This window comes from Salmo salar, chromosome 05 (assembly GCF_965601325.2).
Source record: "Salmo salar chromosome 05, fSalSal1, whole genome shotgun sequence".
Taxonomy (NCBI): Eukaryota; Metazoa; Chordata; class Actinopteri; order Salmoniformes; family Salmonidae; genus Salmo; species Salmo salar.
Window position 1 is genome coordinate 78,899,815 of NC_138295.1, and position 14,483 is coordinate 78,914,297.

General features: G+C 44.5%; 2 protein-coding genes across 3 annotated transcripts; one reads left to right on the top strand and one right to left on the bottom strand.

Moving 5' to 3' along the window:
- The first annotated feature begins 466 nt into the window (after nucleotides 1-466).
- On the top strand, nucleotides 467-2,308 carry rpp38 (ribonuclease P/MRP 38 subunit). Its single transcript, NM_001141879.1, is given in 2 exon segments — nucleotides 467-530; nucleotides 1,103-2,308. A coding segment is annotated over 1 exon segment (876 nt). The 5' UTR covers nucleotides 467-530; nucleotides 1,103-1,108; the 3' UTR covers nucleotides 1,985-2,308.
- nmt2 (N-myristoyltransferase 2) lies at nucleotides 2,136-12,805 on the bottom strand. Of its 2 annotated transcripts, none has more exons than XM_014152966.3 (12): nucleotides 12,669-12,805; nucleotides 11,720-11,837; nucleotides 11,234-11,375; nucleotides 7,283-7,401; nucleotides 7,089-7,180; nucleotides 6,714-6,830; nucleotides 6,415-6,585; nucleotides 6,189-6,297; nucleotides 5,851-6,021; nucleotides 4,826-4,993; nucleotides 4,588-4,725; nucleotides 2,136-4,448 (listed from the first exon to the last, which is right to left on the bottom strand). In XM_014152966.3, the coding sequence occupies exons 1-12, from the start codon at nucleotides 12,791-12,793 to the stop codon at nucleotides 4,428-4,430; spliced, it is 1,491 nt and encodes a 496-aa protein (XP_014008441.1). In that variant the 5' UTR covers nucleotides 12,794-12,805; the 3' UTR covers nucleotides 2,136-4,427. The 2 variants fall into 2 exon arrangements, with proteins under 2 accessions (XP_014008441.1, XP_014008449.1); XM_014152974.3 differs by lacking the exon at nucleotides 12,669-12,805 and adding an exon at nucleotides 11,958-12,658.
- Nucleotides 12,806-14,483: the final 1,678 nt, after the last annotated feature.

Here is a 14,483-nt window from a genome sequence, read left to right on the forward strand (position 1 = left end):
AATGAATATTCTAATATAGGGACAATTCACATGGATTGAATTTGTGGCATGTTTAGCATTTGGAGGCAGTGTTAGGTAAAAAAAAATATATTTTGTAATTTGGACGTAGAAACAGTGATTGATGGAGGATGAGAGATGGTAGGCTACCATCCTACTGGAGCTCAGCTGGACTCCACTCAGTTTGATTTCAGCAGTTTGTGGTTCTTCTAATTCAGAAGTTTAGGCATCTGAGGGTCTGATTCAGGAGACTGAAGGCTTGGTAGCATCCAGTGGTTCTGATGGGTCATATGGTTTGTAGCAAGTGTTATTAGGTGGCTTTGGTTTTTCTTGGTAAATTGTCAATATAATATTAGAAGATTGTTTGGTGGCCTTTTTCTCGTTGCCAAATTGATTAGCTCAATGCGCGTTTGAAGGGCGCGGCTATGTTGAAACGTCATCAACCGCAGACATACAATATGGCTGCGCCCATGGACACAGCACATTAGTTGTGTGCACTGACCTACAAATGCTTTTTTATTGTTATAATTGAGGTAAAAACCAGACGGCTGTGGCTATATAAGTAACTATGGCAGTTTGTCAGCTCGATATGTTTAATTTAAGTTTGTTTGCTAACTTGTTAAAACTACTCGCTATATCTATAGACATGCTGGGAAATGTGTCTGTCGCTGAATAACTAGTTAGCCAGCTAGCTAGCTAAGTGATGTGTAGTAGTGATTGAGGGGGAAACATTGTTACAGGGCAAACTTACTACCTTTACATACAGGTTAGAGGACCACAGTACAGAGCCCTTATTTTACTTTATCTGACGATGTAATCTGATTCCAGATCTACCCCTATGATCTACCCTCATAGCCAAAGGCTGTAGTGATACTTTTAGTGTTTTTTTGTGTTCGTTTTTATGGCAAAGGTTGTACTGTGCTAACAGGGTTTAAGCCCCACCCCGGCATCATCCCTCAATCACTACTGTGAATTAACATTCAAGGAGTCTACCCCACAGAACTAGAGCAATTGAATATATGTATATGCTACCCTGCTGGTAAATGTGATAACATATGGGAGTTGAGTCAGCAGTTCATGTGAATTCCTCCTGTCTTCACTCCAGATAAAGATGGCCACTCCAGGCAAAGTGTCGAAAAAGGAGCGGAAGAAGCAGATCCCAGCTAAGACGTCCCTGAACTCCCCCTACAGACTGCAATGGAGCCCGCTGCAGAGTGATGATGTACACTTCATCCTGGACACTCTGAAGAGCAAACTGTCAGCAACTGGCCTGGAAAAGAAAGAGGTGAAAGGGTTTCGACAGTGGGGGAAAAAGAGAAATAAGAACCCACCTACAGGACATGACTCGGTAGCTGAGCCCCCACAGATACCCCTCGACACTGTAACACCGGAACGTCCTGTTAAACCCAGAGAGCAAGGCTGGACTGACGTAGCCGCTAGGAGGCAGCTGGCCATCGGCATCAACGAGGTCACCAAGGCTCTGGAGAGGAACCTGCTCCGGCTGGTGCTCGTGTGCAAGTCGGTCAAACCGCCGCATATGACGAGCCACCTGATAGCGCTGTGCCGGACGCGGGGCGTGGCGGCATGCCAGGTGCCGCGTCTCAGTGAGAGTGTGGCGGGACTGCTGGGGCTGAAGTGCGTCCTGGCACTGGGATTCAGACAAGGGGACAGGAACGAGGATGGGATGTTCTCCGACACTGTGGAAGCCATTGTACCCAGAGTGCCTGCTCTGCAGGTTGCCTGGATACCAAGCCCTCCCAGTGAAAAAGGTGCAACAGTTGAGGGGCAGGTAGGAGAGGAAGAGGGAACAGCTGAGGGGCAAATGGAGGTGGAAAAGGGAGAGGAGACAAGAGGTCAAAAACGGAAAATTGAAGACATTTCTTCAGACATTACAGAATGTCCATCCTGCGTACTTCAGCCTCTTAAAGTGAAAAAGATTATCCCGAACCCCTCTAAAATACGGAAACCAAAGACTAAGAGCAAGTAGAAGCAATTTATGTACAAAAGATGACATGAAACGGTAGTGTAGGCAGCCCTGGATGCTGATTGGAGGTGGAGGTCTCTGCTGCCAATCTGGAGGAAACACTCCCAAAATCCCATGGACTTAAATTAAATAAATTAGACAGCACACTCAGATGTATCTTTTAAAGTCTAGATGAGTTTATTCCATCATGCTGGTATAGCTTGCGTGAGTATTTGAAACATATTCAGATTTTGGATGAGAGGTCATGTCTAAACGCTGCTGGTTCTAATTCCTAATTTCTTTTACAGCCTGCCAAGGAATTCAATAAAAATACTGTTTTTCAGTTAGAGAAAGGTGTGTGTCATTTCAAAACTACACATTTTGATATTATATATATTTTAAAAAAAACATCTTAAATAAGGCAAGGACTTTGGGTGCTCTCACTAGGGGTATCTGCATTGTATCAAAAACTGTCTCATGCTCAAATTCAAACAAGTTGAAGTATACGTCCACAACACCCAACACTCAGGGTGCCCCTGGGACTAGTAAACACATGGCTGATTCAGATTCACAGTTTTGGGGATCAGTTCTATTTCAGCCATCTTTATTTGAATGCCCAGTGTTCTGTGCCATTGACATAGGTCGTCTTCCCTTGCTCAGACGTTAAATGCATCAACCAATGGTTGCATGCCACATCATCGGCTGTGCCGTCGGGCACCCGATTGCTATAACATGGTTAGCTGATACGCAAAATACCTATCCAGGCATTGTAAGATCTAGCATGTATCAGCAACGTCTGAGCAGAGGAGCCTGACCATTACCTTGGTTTGGGCACGGCCCCAGATACAGAGCCACACCTCAGAAACGCTTAAAGCAAGTAACCTGCTCTTTCCATGACAAACTGACTTGGTGAAAGCTATGATCCCTTATTGATGTAACTTGTAAATCGGCTTCAATCAGTGTAGATGGTGAGGAGACAGATTAAAGACAGTTTAAAGCCTTGAGACATGGATTGCGTATGTGTGCCATTCAGAGGGTGAATGGGCAAGACAAAAGATTTCAGTAACTTTGAACAGGGTATGGTAGTAGGTGCCAGGGGCACCGGTTTAAGTGTCAAGAACTGCAACGCTGCTGGGTTTTTCACTCTCAACAGTTTCCCCTGTGTATCAAGAATGGTCCCCTACCCAAATGACATCCAGCCAACTTGACAACTGTGGGAAGCATTGGAGTCAACATGGGCCAGCATCCCTGTGGAATGCTTTCGACACCTTGTAGAGTCCATGTGCTGATGAATTGAGGCTGTTCTGAGGGCGAAAGGGGCTGCAACTCAATATCAGGAAGGTGTTCCTAATGTTTTGTACATTGTATTTTCCCCATGTAAACAAAAAAGCATTTTCCCCCATGTACACAATCAACTAACTCAGTTTCTCATTGACAGGGACACTTGTATATCTAACTGTAGTAACCATGACATCAGCAAACAGAACAGCTGTTTTCTCTCATCACAGGTTCCTTCATGTTCTGGATCATACACAAGGAGCTACCTGATACTCCAACCCAATACCTTTATTTATAGGTGAAGATGTCAGTTTGATTTTTAAGGGGCTTTAACAAATACTGACAGACATGGGAGGAATGGTGACAGAACACACAACATATAAGCACAATCCTAAATATCAGAATTGTGCCCGGGAAAGAAATTGGGACCTTTTTAAAATAATATATGCTTTTAGCTGCACAAACACACCAAAAAAATTAAAACTATAACAGTTGTAAAATAATAAAATTCCCATCCTGCATTTTATGTTTCTCAAACACTCAGATATTGAAAAACCTAAACACACAAAACAGAAATAATCAATATATAAAATGCACCTGGGGTTGTTAAGGAGCCTTTCACTCAGTTAAGAACTTATGATTTGTGCTTCAAATACATTCTTCCTCAAAAATCCCTAGAATCCCCTCCCCTCCTAACCGTTCATAGGAACACCAAAGTCAATAACATCTACGCTAGTTGAATCTTTCCTCTCCCACACTACAGGAATAAATATGTTCTGGCATTAAATGTACAGGTTACTACATTTCTGCACTGTCCAACAAACACAGTTACCAATGCACCTTTTTGAATTAAACAAGAAAAACACTTTGGATGCAAGTCTTCCTTCTCTTCATGTAGTGTGTGTGTACTGTACAAGAGTCTGTCTCAGGCAGAGCATGACTTCACATTCAGGATGTTGATGGTTAAAAAGAGTTATGAGTTCCGGGTGAGCAGAGAGAATGTTCTCCATGATAAAAATGATCCAGGAGAGATGCTCAAAGTGATGCACACCTCCCGATCACTTTGATTGGTTGATTGTTGTCATTGTCTTCTTCTAGTTTGGGACTACCTGTGTGTCCAGGTAGAGTGATGTTAGGGGTCAAAGAAGACCTTTGACCTCTGAGTGTGTAGCAGTCACAGACAGACTAGTTATTGAAGAACAAGGCCAACCTGAAACAGAGCGACAGAGATAGAAACATAATTTGAATTATTGACTGATTTCCCATTATGAAATCCTTTCACTATTTTCACAGCACACCCAGGAATACACCCCACCTTGTTGACACACACACACACACACACGCCTCACCATGTCGGGGTCCATGGGGGGACATTTCCAGTTAAAGAGGTAATACTGCAAGTTGCCGTCTCCGATGCCAAATTTGAGCTTCTCCAGAAACACCTTGTTCTCCATCAGGTCCAGAGCATTAAACACATCAAAGCCTTTCTGTGGGACACACAAACACACACCATTTAGATGGACATGATAGTAGTTGTGTTGAACCTTTGTATTTATGTTGGAAAGAGTGTGTGTGTGTGTGCAGTACCAGTTTGGCCAGTATGAGAGTGTCATTCATCAGGTCCAGTAGTGGAGTGTGTGTGTGAACGCTGTAGAAGGAGTAAGCAGCCTTTAGACTTCTGTGCTGTGGATGGTGCATCACTGTGGAGGGCAGGGTGTAGAAACTAGTGAAGTCTGTCAACACACCACCGGCACCCTGAGGGTAAACACAGAATAGCAAATTAAAAGTACTCAGATGTCAGTATCTAATTATATTGAACAAAAATAGAAATGCAACATGCAACAATTTTACTGAGTTAGTGCATATAAGGAAATCAGTCAATTGAAATAACTTCCTTAGGCCCTAATCTATGGATTTCACATGATTGGGCAGGGGGCGCAGCCATAGGCCCACCCACTGGGAAGCCAGGGCCAGCCAATCAGAGTTTTTCCCCATAAAAGGGCTTTATTACAGACAGAAATATTCCTCAGTTTCATCAACTGTCCGTGTGTCTGGTCTCAGACGATCCCTGAGGTGAAGAAGCCGGATGTGGAGGTCCTGGGCTGGCGTGGTTACACGTGGTCTGCGGTTGTGAGGCCGAATTCTCAAAAACGACGGAGGTGGCTTATGGTAGAGAAATTAACATTAAATTATCTGGCAACAGCTCTGGTGGACATTCCTGCAGTCAGCATGCCAATTGCACACTCCCTCAAAACTTGAGACATCTGTGGCCTTGTGCTGTGTGACAAAACTGCACCTTTTAGAGTGGCCTTATATTGTCCCCAGCACAAGGTGCACCAGTGTATTGATCATGCCGTTTAATCAGCTTCTTGATATGCTACACCTGTTAGGTGGATGGATTATCTTGGCAAAGGAGAAATGCTCTCTAACAGGGATGTAGACAAGTTGGGCACAATATGAGAGAAATAAGCTTTTTGTGAGTATGGAAGATTTCTGTGATCTTTAATTTCAGCTCATGAAAAATGGGACAAACTTTACATGTTGAGTTTATATTTTTGTTCAGTATATCCATGTAATTATCTAATTGAACAGACAAAAAGACAGACCCCTACCTCCACAACAAATGTGTCTATGATGTTGTCCTGAGGGAGGAACCAGTGTGCCACCTCCTCCTCGCCCATAGAAGGCGCCAGCTGGAATCGTCTCATGTGTTTCTGCAGCAGCTCCGTCACCTGACGCACGTCACGCCTCTCCATCACTCGCAAGCCAGGGGTCTTAGTGCTCTACAGAGCCGGAGAGAAAGGGGAGTTATACACATACACCCAACATCACACACAGGCCTGTAACCATAAAGCAAAGTTTATTAGCCCCGTCAGCTGGGGGAAGTGTCTTGCTCAGTGAAGGAGAGATGTGATAGATGGTGGAAGTGTAACATTGTGTGTGTTCTTACGTCTGGTAGTCTGTACAGTTTCATGGTTCTCTGCAGCGTCATGTTTCTGCTCAGGTGAGAGAATTTCACCTCCACCAGCTTCCTGGGGTTCAGAGAACGATGCCAGTACCTGTTCACAAAACACAACACTCCTGTTGCATACTCTAGTTACAGTTAGGCAACTTAAGTTATGCATTCTATGTATTCTTATTTTGTTAGGACAAATTCATGAATTGTGTCTCTGTACCTGCAGGTAGACACAGGTTTGGGTAGTACCACTCCTGCCGTGTAGGCGGCCTGGAATATACCCTCCAAGTTAACCCTTCGTGTGATCTCCCTGATCAGAACTGGAGCCACACGCTTTGAACGTAATTTCTTATGAACACACAGGAAGTTGATCTCAACCATTTTCTTTAAGCTGGAGAGGGAGGGAGGAAAACGTGTGCATCAAGTTCAGCACTGACATGCACCTGTCCACGACGTTGTTGATGTGTGTCTGCTGTGTGATTAGAGCGTGTGTGGTTAGGGCGTGTGTGTGTGACTCACGTGTCGTAGATGTGGATATCAGCAGGAATGGCACTGATGAAACCAACCAGTTTCTTATTGGAGGAAACCCTCACCCCACAATGCCACTGGGGCAACCAGCCTGGAGGACGCAACGCCCTGAAAGAGAGAGAGAAAGAAAGAAGAGAAGAGTAGGAGAGAGAAAGAAGAGCAGAGAGAGAAAGAGAAGATAAGGAGAGAGAGGGGGAGAGAGAAAGAAGAGAGGGAGAGAGAAAAAGAGAAGGAGAAGGAGAGAAAAAGGAGAAGGAAAGAGAGGGTGAGAGAGGAGGAGAGACACATAAGGAAGCAGAGTAGTTTAGACAGAGGCCAAACACACAAACAGTTTAACAATCTAAGTAGAGTATGGATTTGACTTACCATTTGAGAAAGCTGGGTGAGTAATCAAATCTAAACATGTTGTCATCATCCTCCACATAGTTCTCATTCAACAAGGTGTACAACTCCTTCAGCTGAGAGAGAAAGAGTCTTAGTAAAGTCTTCTGACTGCACGACTTTGATGTCTGGTGGCAATGAATATAAACTTTTTAACACAAAGAAACATACACACTCACCACGTCAGCGTTGCTGAGGTCCAGAGTGTCCCACATAAAGCCCTGTGGTAGAGAGTAGGGCTCCTGTCTGATGTTGTCCTTGTCAGCCTCGATGGGCCCATGGCTGGTTACAACCTCATCTGCCAAAACACAACCAGCCAATCACAACCAACCAGCCAGCCAATCACAACCAACCAGCCAGCCAATCACAACCAGGGGACTTGAGAAAACACAGCCATTGTGTTTTCTTACTATAACAATGTGCTTGACTTTTCTCTGATTGTGGGAGTACTATATCTGTACATATTTACAGGGCCTATAGAAAGTTTACACCCCCTTGAACTTTTTTTGCGTTACAAAGTGATCTTGAAATAGATTTGTCTGTTTTTTATCATTGATCTATACAAAATACTCAAAATTCTACACATTTTTACAAATGAATAAACATTTTATACTTAGTCTTTTCAGCCCCCTTGTTTAGGCAAGCCTAAATTAGTTCAGAAGTAAAATGTGGCTTAACAAATCACATACGTTATATGGACTCACTGTGTGAAATAATAGGGGTTGACATGATTTTTGAATGACTACTCCTTCCTCTGTCCCCCATACATAAAACACCTGTAAGGTCCCTCAGTGAAGTATTGAATTTCAAGCACAGATTCAACTACAAAGACCAGCAAACTTTTTGAAAGCCTCATAAAGATGGGCAGTGATTGATAGATGGGTAACAATAACAAATTGATGGGTAACAACAGACATTGAATATATCTTTAAGCATGGTCAAGTTAATAATTATGCTGTGGATGATGTATTAAACCACCCAGACACATCAAAGATGCAGCAGTCCTTAACTGAGCTGCAGGACAGGAAGGAAACTGCTTAGGGATGTCACAATGAGGCCATTGGTGATTTTAAAACAGCTATAGAGTTCAATGGCTGTGATGGGAGAAAACTGAGGATGGATCAACAACATTGTAGTGACTCCACAATAATGACCTAAATGACAGAGTGAAAAGAAGAATACAAATATACAAAATACAAATATTCCAAAACATGCATATGTATGCAACAAGGCACTAAAGTAATACTGCTAAAAAACACAGCAAAGGAACACATGTTTTGGCCTAAATGCAAAGTCTAATGTTTGGGGCAAATTCAACACAACACTGAGTAACTGCCTCCTTATTTTGGTGGTGGTGTCTGCGGCATGTTATGGGTATACTTTACATGGGCAAAGACTTCTGTTTCTTTTCATCCTGAAAAACTCAGGAGGGAGCTAAGCCCAGGCAAAATCCTAGAGGAAAACCTGCTTCAATCTGCTTTACACCAGACACTGGGAAAGGAATTCATCTTTTAGCAGGACAATAACCTACAACACAGAGCCAAATCTACACTGGCATTAATTACCAAGGCAGTGAATGTTCCTGAGTGGCCAAGATAGATTTTCAAGCAGATTTAGGTCAAAACTATGTCAAGACTTGAAAATTGCTGTCTAGCCATGACCCCCAACACCTTGACAGAACTTGAAGAATGTTGAAAATAAAATTGGCAAATATTGCGCAATACAGGTGTGCAAAGCTCTTATGAGACTTACCCAAGAAGACTCACAGCTGTAAATGGCTGCCAAAGGTGTTTCTAACATGTATTGACTCAGGGGACTGAATACTAATCTAATCAAAGTATATTAGTATTTAATTTTTGCAGCCCGCCTGGTGTTCAACATTCCCAAGTTCTCCCATGTCACCCCGCACACTCCACTGGCTTCCAGTCGAAACTCGCATCCACTACAAGACCATGGTACTTGTCTACGGAGCAGCAAAAGGAACTACCTCTCCTTGCCGTTAGGCTAGGCTCAAATCCTGTACCCCAATCCGAGCACTCCGTTCTGCCACGTCTGGTCTCTTGTCCCTCCCACCCCACGGGAGGGCAGCTCCCCCTCAGCCCAGTCCAAAAATAAATGCCTCCTTACTAGCTCTGACTAAGCTGATAGTAAGTATATTTTTCCTGAAAGTAGCTATGACAGTGATATGTGGTTGTCCCACCCAACTATCTTAAAATGGGCGGCAGGTAGCCTAGTGGTTCGAGCGTTGGACTAGTAACCGAAAGATTATATATTCAAATCCCTGAGCTGACAAGGTACAAATCTGTCGTTCTGCCCCTGAACAACGCAGTTAACCCGCTGTTCCTAGGCCGTCATTGAAAATAAGAATTTATTCTTAACTGACTTGCCTAGTTAAATAAAGGTCAAATAAAAAAAAATTACAAACTGTAAGTCACTCTGGATAAAAGCATCTGTTAAATTACTAAAATGTATATGAATATATCTATATTTTAAAACATTCTTCCACTGAGTATTTAGCGTAGATCATAGACAAGAAAATCACTAATGCATCAATTTTAATCCCAATTTGTAACAAAATGTGAATAAATCCAAGGGGGTGTAGACTTTCTATAGGTACTGTATGTGTAGTTTGGTAAAAGTGTGTGATCGAGTGTGTATGTCTCACTCACTGTGTGTGTGTGTGTGTGTGTCCCCCTACTCACTGAGTTTAGGTACTGGCTGTGTGTCCCTACTCACTGAGTTTAGGTACTGGCTGTGTGTCCCTACTCACTGAGTTTAGGTACTGGCTGTGTGTCCCTACACACTGAGTTTAGGTACTGGCTGTGTGTCCCTACACACTGAGTTTAGGTACTGGCTGTGTGTCCCTACTCACTGAGTTTAGGTACTGGCTGTGTGTCCCTACACACTGAGTTTAGGTACTGGCTGTGTGTCCCTACTCACTGAGTTTAGGTACTGGCTGTGTGTCCCTACTCACTGAGTTTAGGTACTGGCTGTGTGTCCCTACTCACTGAGTTTAGGTACTGGCTGTGTGTCCCTACACACTGAGTTTAGGTACTGGCTGTGTGTCCCTACTCACTGAGTTTAGGTACTGGCTGTGTGTCCCTACTCACTGAGTTTAGGTACTGGCTGTGTGTCCCTACACACTGAGTTTAGGTACTGGCTGTGTGTCCCTACTCACTGAGTTTAGGTACTGGCTGTGTGTCCCTACTCACTGAGTTTAGGTACTGGCTGTGTGTCCCTACTCACTGAGTTTAGGTACTGGCTGTGTGTCCCTACACACTGAGTTTAGGTACTGGCTGTGTGTCCCTACTCACTGAGTTTAGGTACTGGCTGTGTGTCCCTACTCACTGAGTTTAGGTACTGGCTGTGTGTCCCTACTCACTGAGTTTAGGTACTGGCTGTGTGTCCCTACACACTGAGTTTAGGTACTGGCTGTGTGTCCCTACTCACTGAGTTTAGGTACTGGCTGTGTGTCCCTACTCACTGAGTTTAGGTACTGGCTGTGTGTCCCTACTCATTGAGTTTAGGTACTGGCTGTGTGTCCCTACTCACTGAGTTTAGGTACTGGCTGTGTGTCCCTACTCACTGAGTTTAGGTACTGGCTGTGTGTCCCTACTCACTGAGTTTAGGTACTGGCTGTGTGTCCCTACTCACTGAGTTTAGGTACTGGCTGTGTGTCCCTACACACTGAGTTTAGGTACTGGCTGTGTGTCCCTACTCACTGAGTTTAGGTACTGGCTGTGTGTCCCTACTCACTGAGTTTAGGTACTGGCTGTGTGTCCCTACTCACTGAGTTTAGGTACTGGCTGTGTGTCCCTACTCACTGAGTTTAGGTACTGGCTGTGTGTCCCTACTCACTGAGTTTAGGTACTGGCTGTGTGTCCCTACTCACTGAGTTTAGGTACTGGCTGTGTGTCCCTACTCACTGAGTTTAGGTACTGGCTGTGTGTCCCTACTCACTGAGTTTAGGTACTGGCTGTGTGTCCCTACTCACTGAGTTTAGGTACTGGCTGTGTGTCCCTACTCACTGAGTTTAGGTACTGGCTGTGTGTCCCTACTCACTGAGTTTAGGTACTGGCTGTGTGTCCCTACTCACTGAGTGTAGGTACTGGCTGTGTGTCCCTACTCACTGAGTTTAGGTACTGGCTGTGTGTCCCAGAACTGGTACTTGTGTTTGGTGGCCTCGTCGATGCTCTTAGCTGGTCCCTGGCAGGACAGCAACTCCATGGCTCTCTGGATGTCCTGCAGCTTCTGCATGGGCAGCCCTGGGTTCTACACACAGGTGAGAAGGTTAGAACACACACACACACACACACACACACACACACACACACACACACACACACACACACACACACAGAGAGACAGACAGAGAGAGACAGAGAGACAGAAAATCCCAAATGGACCCCTTACAACCTATGCACTTGTGGAGATCTGAGAGGATTTGATTGGTATATGAAATATGGCGTAACTTCCACTTAGCCTCTCTCAGGACAAGGTGGAGCTATTACCATATTGCTTAAACCTGTCAAATCCAGTCAGATCTCCACAAGTGCATAGGGCTTGATTTGGGATTGGGCCAGAGCAAGAGGGGGAGAGAGAGAGCGGTTATTCACCTTTATCTCCTGTGAGTCTGAGGCAGAGTCTGACTTGGCCCCTCCAGAGCTTGGCTTCTCTTTCTTTCTCTTCTGTTTCTTCTTCTTCTTCTTAGCCCCCAAGTCTCCCCCCGGACTCCTACACACACAGATTTGATAGCTAGCTGGCTACATATCTGCTCTGGAGTAAAGGTTAGCTGGTACTATTGTCATGCTGAATAATTAAAGTCAGGCTAAAATGGGGCCAGATTATGCATACCCCATTTGAGTTGCCGGACATGTATAAATCCACGAGTACCGCTGTAGGCTATAGTTGGTATACCTCAGTGGGTGTAACCGGAGCTGAGTAGCAATCACTCTGCCTAACAACGTTAGTTTACATACTGTTTTACGTCTAGCCTGCTGCTGTAACGTCAGAGAAGGACAGCCAAGGATATGCGCTGCTGTTAGCTAGCAAATGCGCCAGCAGTATAAAACAAAATAAGCCATTTAGTTAGATAAATATCCATTTAGTTTATGCCATTCCATTGACAATTGCTTTAAATGCAAACAAGTCAATCCTACAGGCTACTCACATGCTTAACTGGCAATTTAGCTAGCTGGCCAGTTAGCTTGCAATAACTACACAACGCCTAGCACGCTGAGTCTCATTCATTCAAATGAAAAGCTACTAAGCTAGCTTTCATTTATATGGCTACATTGCCATGACATCCACTAGCCAGCAGGATTATAATACACTTGCTACTCAGACGACAGAGGGCCACCATCACATAAAAACATTATGTGATAGAATTGACGAACAGGGCATATATGGTCCTTGGTCGTAAAAACACTAACGTTAGATGTATGCGCGAGCTCATTATCCAAAGAAACTCATCCACCCCCTACACAGGACTGAGCCACCGGAGCGTGGACGCGTGCTGCCCCGGACTGCTGCGTTTTGTGTCTGGTTGGTGAAGCCGAGCCTCACCCTTGCATGTGTTCATTCTCCTCCTCGTTATCGCCATCTATTCCGCAGGTGTCCTGGTCGTCCAGCTCCAGGCTCTGCTGACTGGCTGCGGACTCGCTATCTTCCGCCATCATGGATGAAAACATATATATATATATTTTTTTTTAAATATGCTGAATGAACAGGAGACAGGGAGGGATGGGGAAAAAACAAAGAGGTTAAATCGGAAATAGCGCCATCTAGTGGCCAATCTCCTCGCAGCACGTTTGCAGAGCAGTAGGCTAAGTTCCCAAATCACATCACATCGAAACAAGGAGAGGTCAGTGATACACTACATGACCAAAAGTATGTGGACACTTGCTTGTCGAACATCTTATTCCAAAAGCATGGGCATTAATATGGAGTTGGTCCCCCTTTGTTGCTATAACAGTCTCTACTCTCCTGGTTAGGCTTTCCACTAGATGTTGGAACATTGCTGCAGGGACTTGTTTCCATTCAGCCACAAAGGCATTAGTGAGGTTAGGGCTGGCTCGCAGTCGGTGTTCCAATTCATCCCAAAGGTGTTCGATGGGGTTGAGGTCAGGTGCCCTGTGCAGGCCAGTCAACTTCTTCCACACCAATCTCAAAACATTTCTGTACGGACCTCACTTTGTGCACAGGGGCAATGTCATGCTGAAACAGGAAAGGGCCTTCCTCAAACGGTTGCCACAAAGTTTGAAGCACAGAATCGTCTAGAATGTGATTGTATGCTGAAGCGTTAAGACTTCCCTTCTCTGGAACTAAGGGGCCTAGCCCGAACCATGAAAAACCGCCCCATACCCTTATTCCTTCTCCACCAAACTTTTCAGTTGACAAAGCATTCGGGCAGGTAGCGTTCTTCTCCTGGCATCTGCAAAACCCAGATTCGCCTGTCGGACTGCCAGATGGTGAAGCGTAATTCATCACTCCAGAGAACACGTTTCCACTGCTCCAGAGTCCAATGGCCGCGAGCTTTACACCACTCTAGCCAACGCTTGGCATTGCGCATGGTGATCTTAGGCTTGTATGCGGCTGCTCGGCCATGGAAACCCAGCTCCAGACAAACAGTTCTTGTGCTGACGTTGCTTGCAGAGGGAGTTTGGAACTTGGTAGTGAGTGTTGCAACCAAGGAGACGCGCTTCAGAAATCCAGCTCTGTGAGCTTGTGTGGCCTACCACTTCGTGGCTGAGCCGTTGTTGCTCCTAGACGTTTCCACTTCACAATAACAGCACTTAGAGTTGACCGAGGCAGCTCTAGCAGGGCAGAAATTTGACGATCTGACTTGTTGGAAAGGTGGCATCCTATGACAGTGCCATGTTGAAAGTCACTGAGCTATTCAGTAAGGCCATTCTACTGCCAGTGTTTGTTTATGGAGATTGCATGGCTGTGTGTTCGATTTTATACACCTGTCAGCAACGGGTGTGGCTGAAATTGCCGAATCCACTAATTTGAATGGCTGTTCAAACTTTTGTATATACGATACCAGTTAACATTTTGAACACATCTACTCATTCAAGGGTTTTTCTTTATTTTTACTATTTTCTACATTGTAGAATATTAGTGAAGACATAACTATGAAATAAGACATTTAGTAACCCCCAAAAAATTCAGCAAATAAAAATATACTTTATATTTGAGATTCTTCAAAGTAGCCACCCTTTGCCTCGATGACAGCTTTTCACACTCTTGGCATTCACTCAACCAGCTTCATGAGGAATGCTTTTCCAACAGTCTTGAAGGAGTTCCCACATATGCTGAGCACTTGTTGGCTGCTTTTCCTTCACTCTACAGTCCAACTCTTCCCAACCAATCTCAATT

What these genes read in the sequence shown, in the direction of transcription:
- nmt2 (XM_014152966.3), bottom strand. Translation starts at nt 12,793, where the DNA reads ATGTTTTCATCCATGATGGCGGAAGATAGCGAGTCCGCAGCCAGTCAG. An exon ending in CAGACTCACAGGAGATAAAG is followed by an intron (nt 11,376 to 11,719) that starts GTGAATAACCGC and finishes ACCTGTGTGTAG; the next exon opens with AACCCAGGGCTGCCCATGCA. An exon ending in TAGACACATTTGTTGTGGAG is followed by an intron (nt 4,994 to 5,850) that starts GTAGGGGTCTGT and finishes GTTTACCCTCAG; the next exon opens with GGTGCCGGTGGTGTGTTGAC.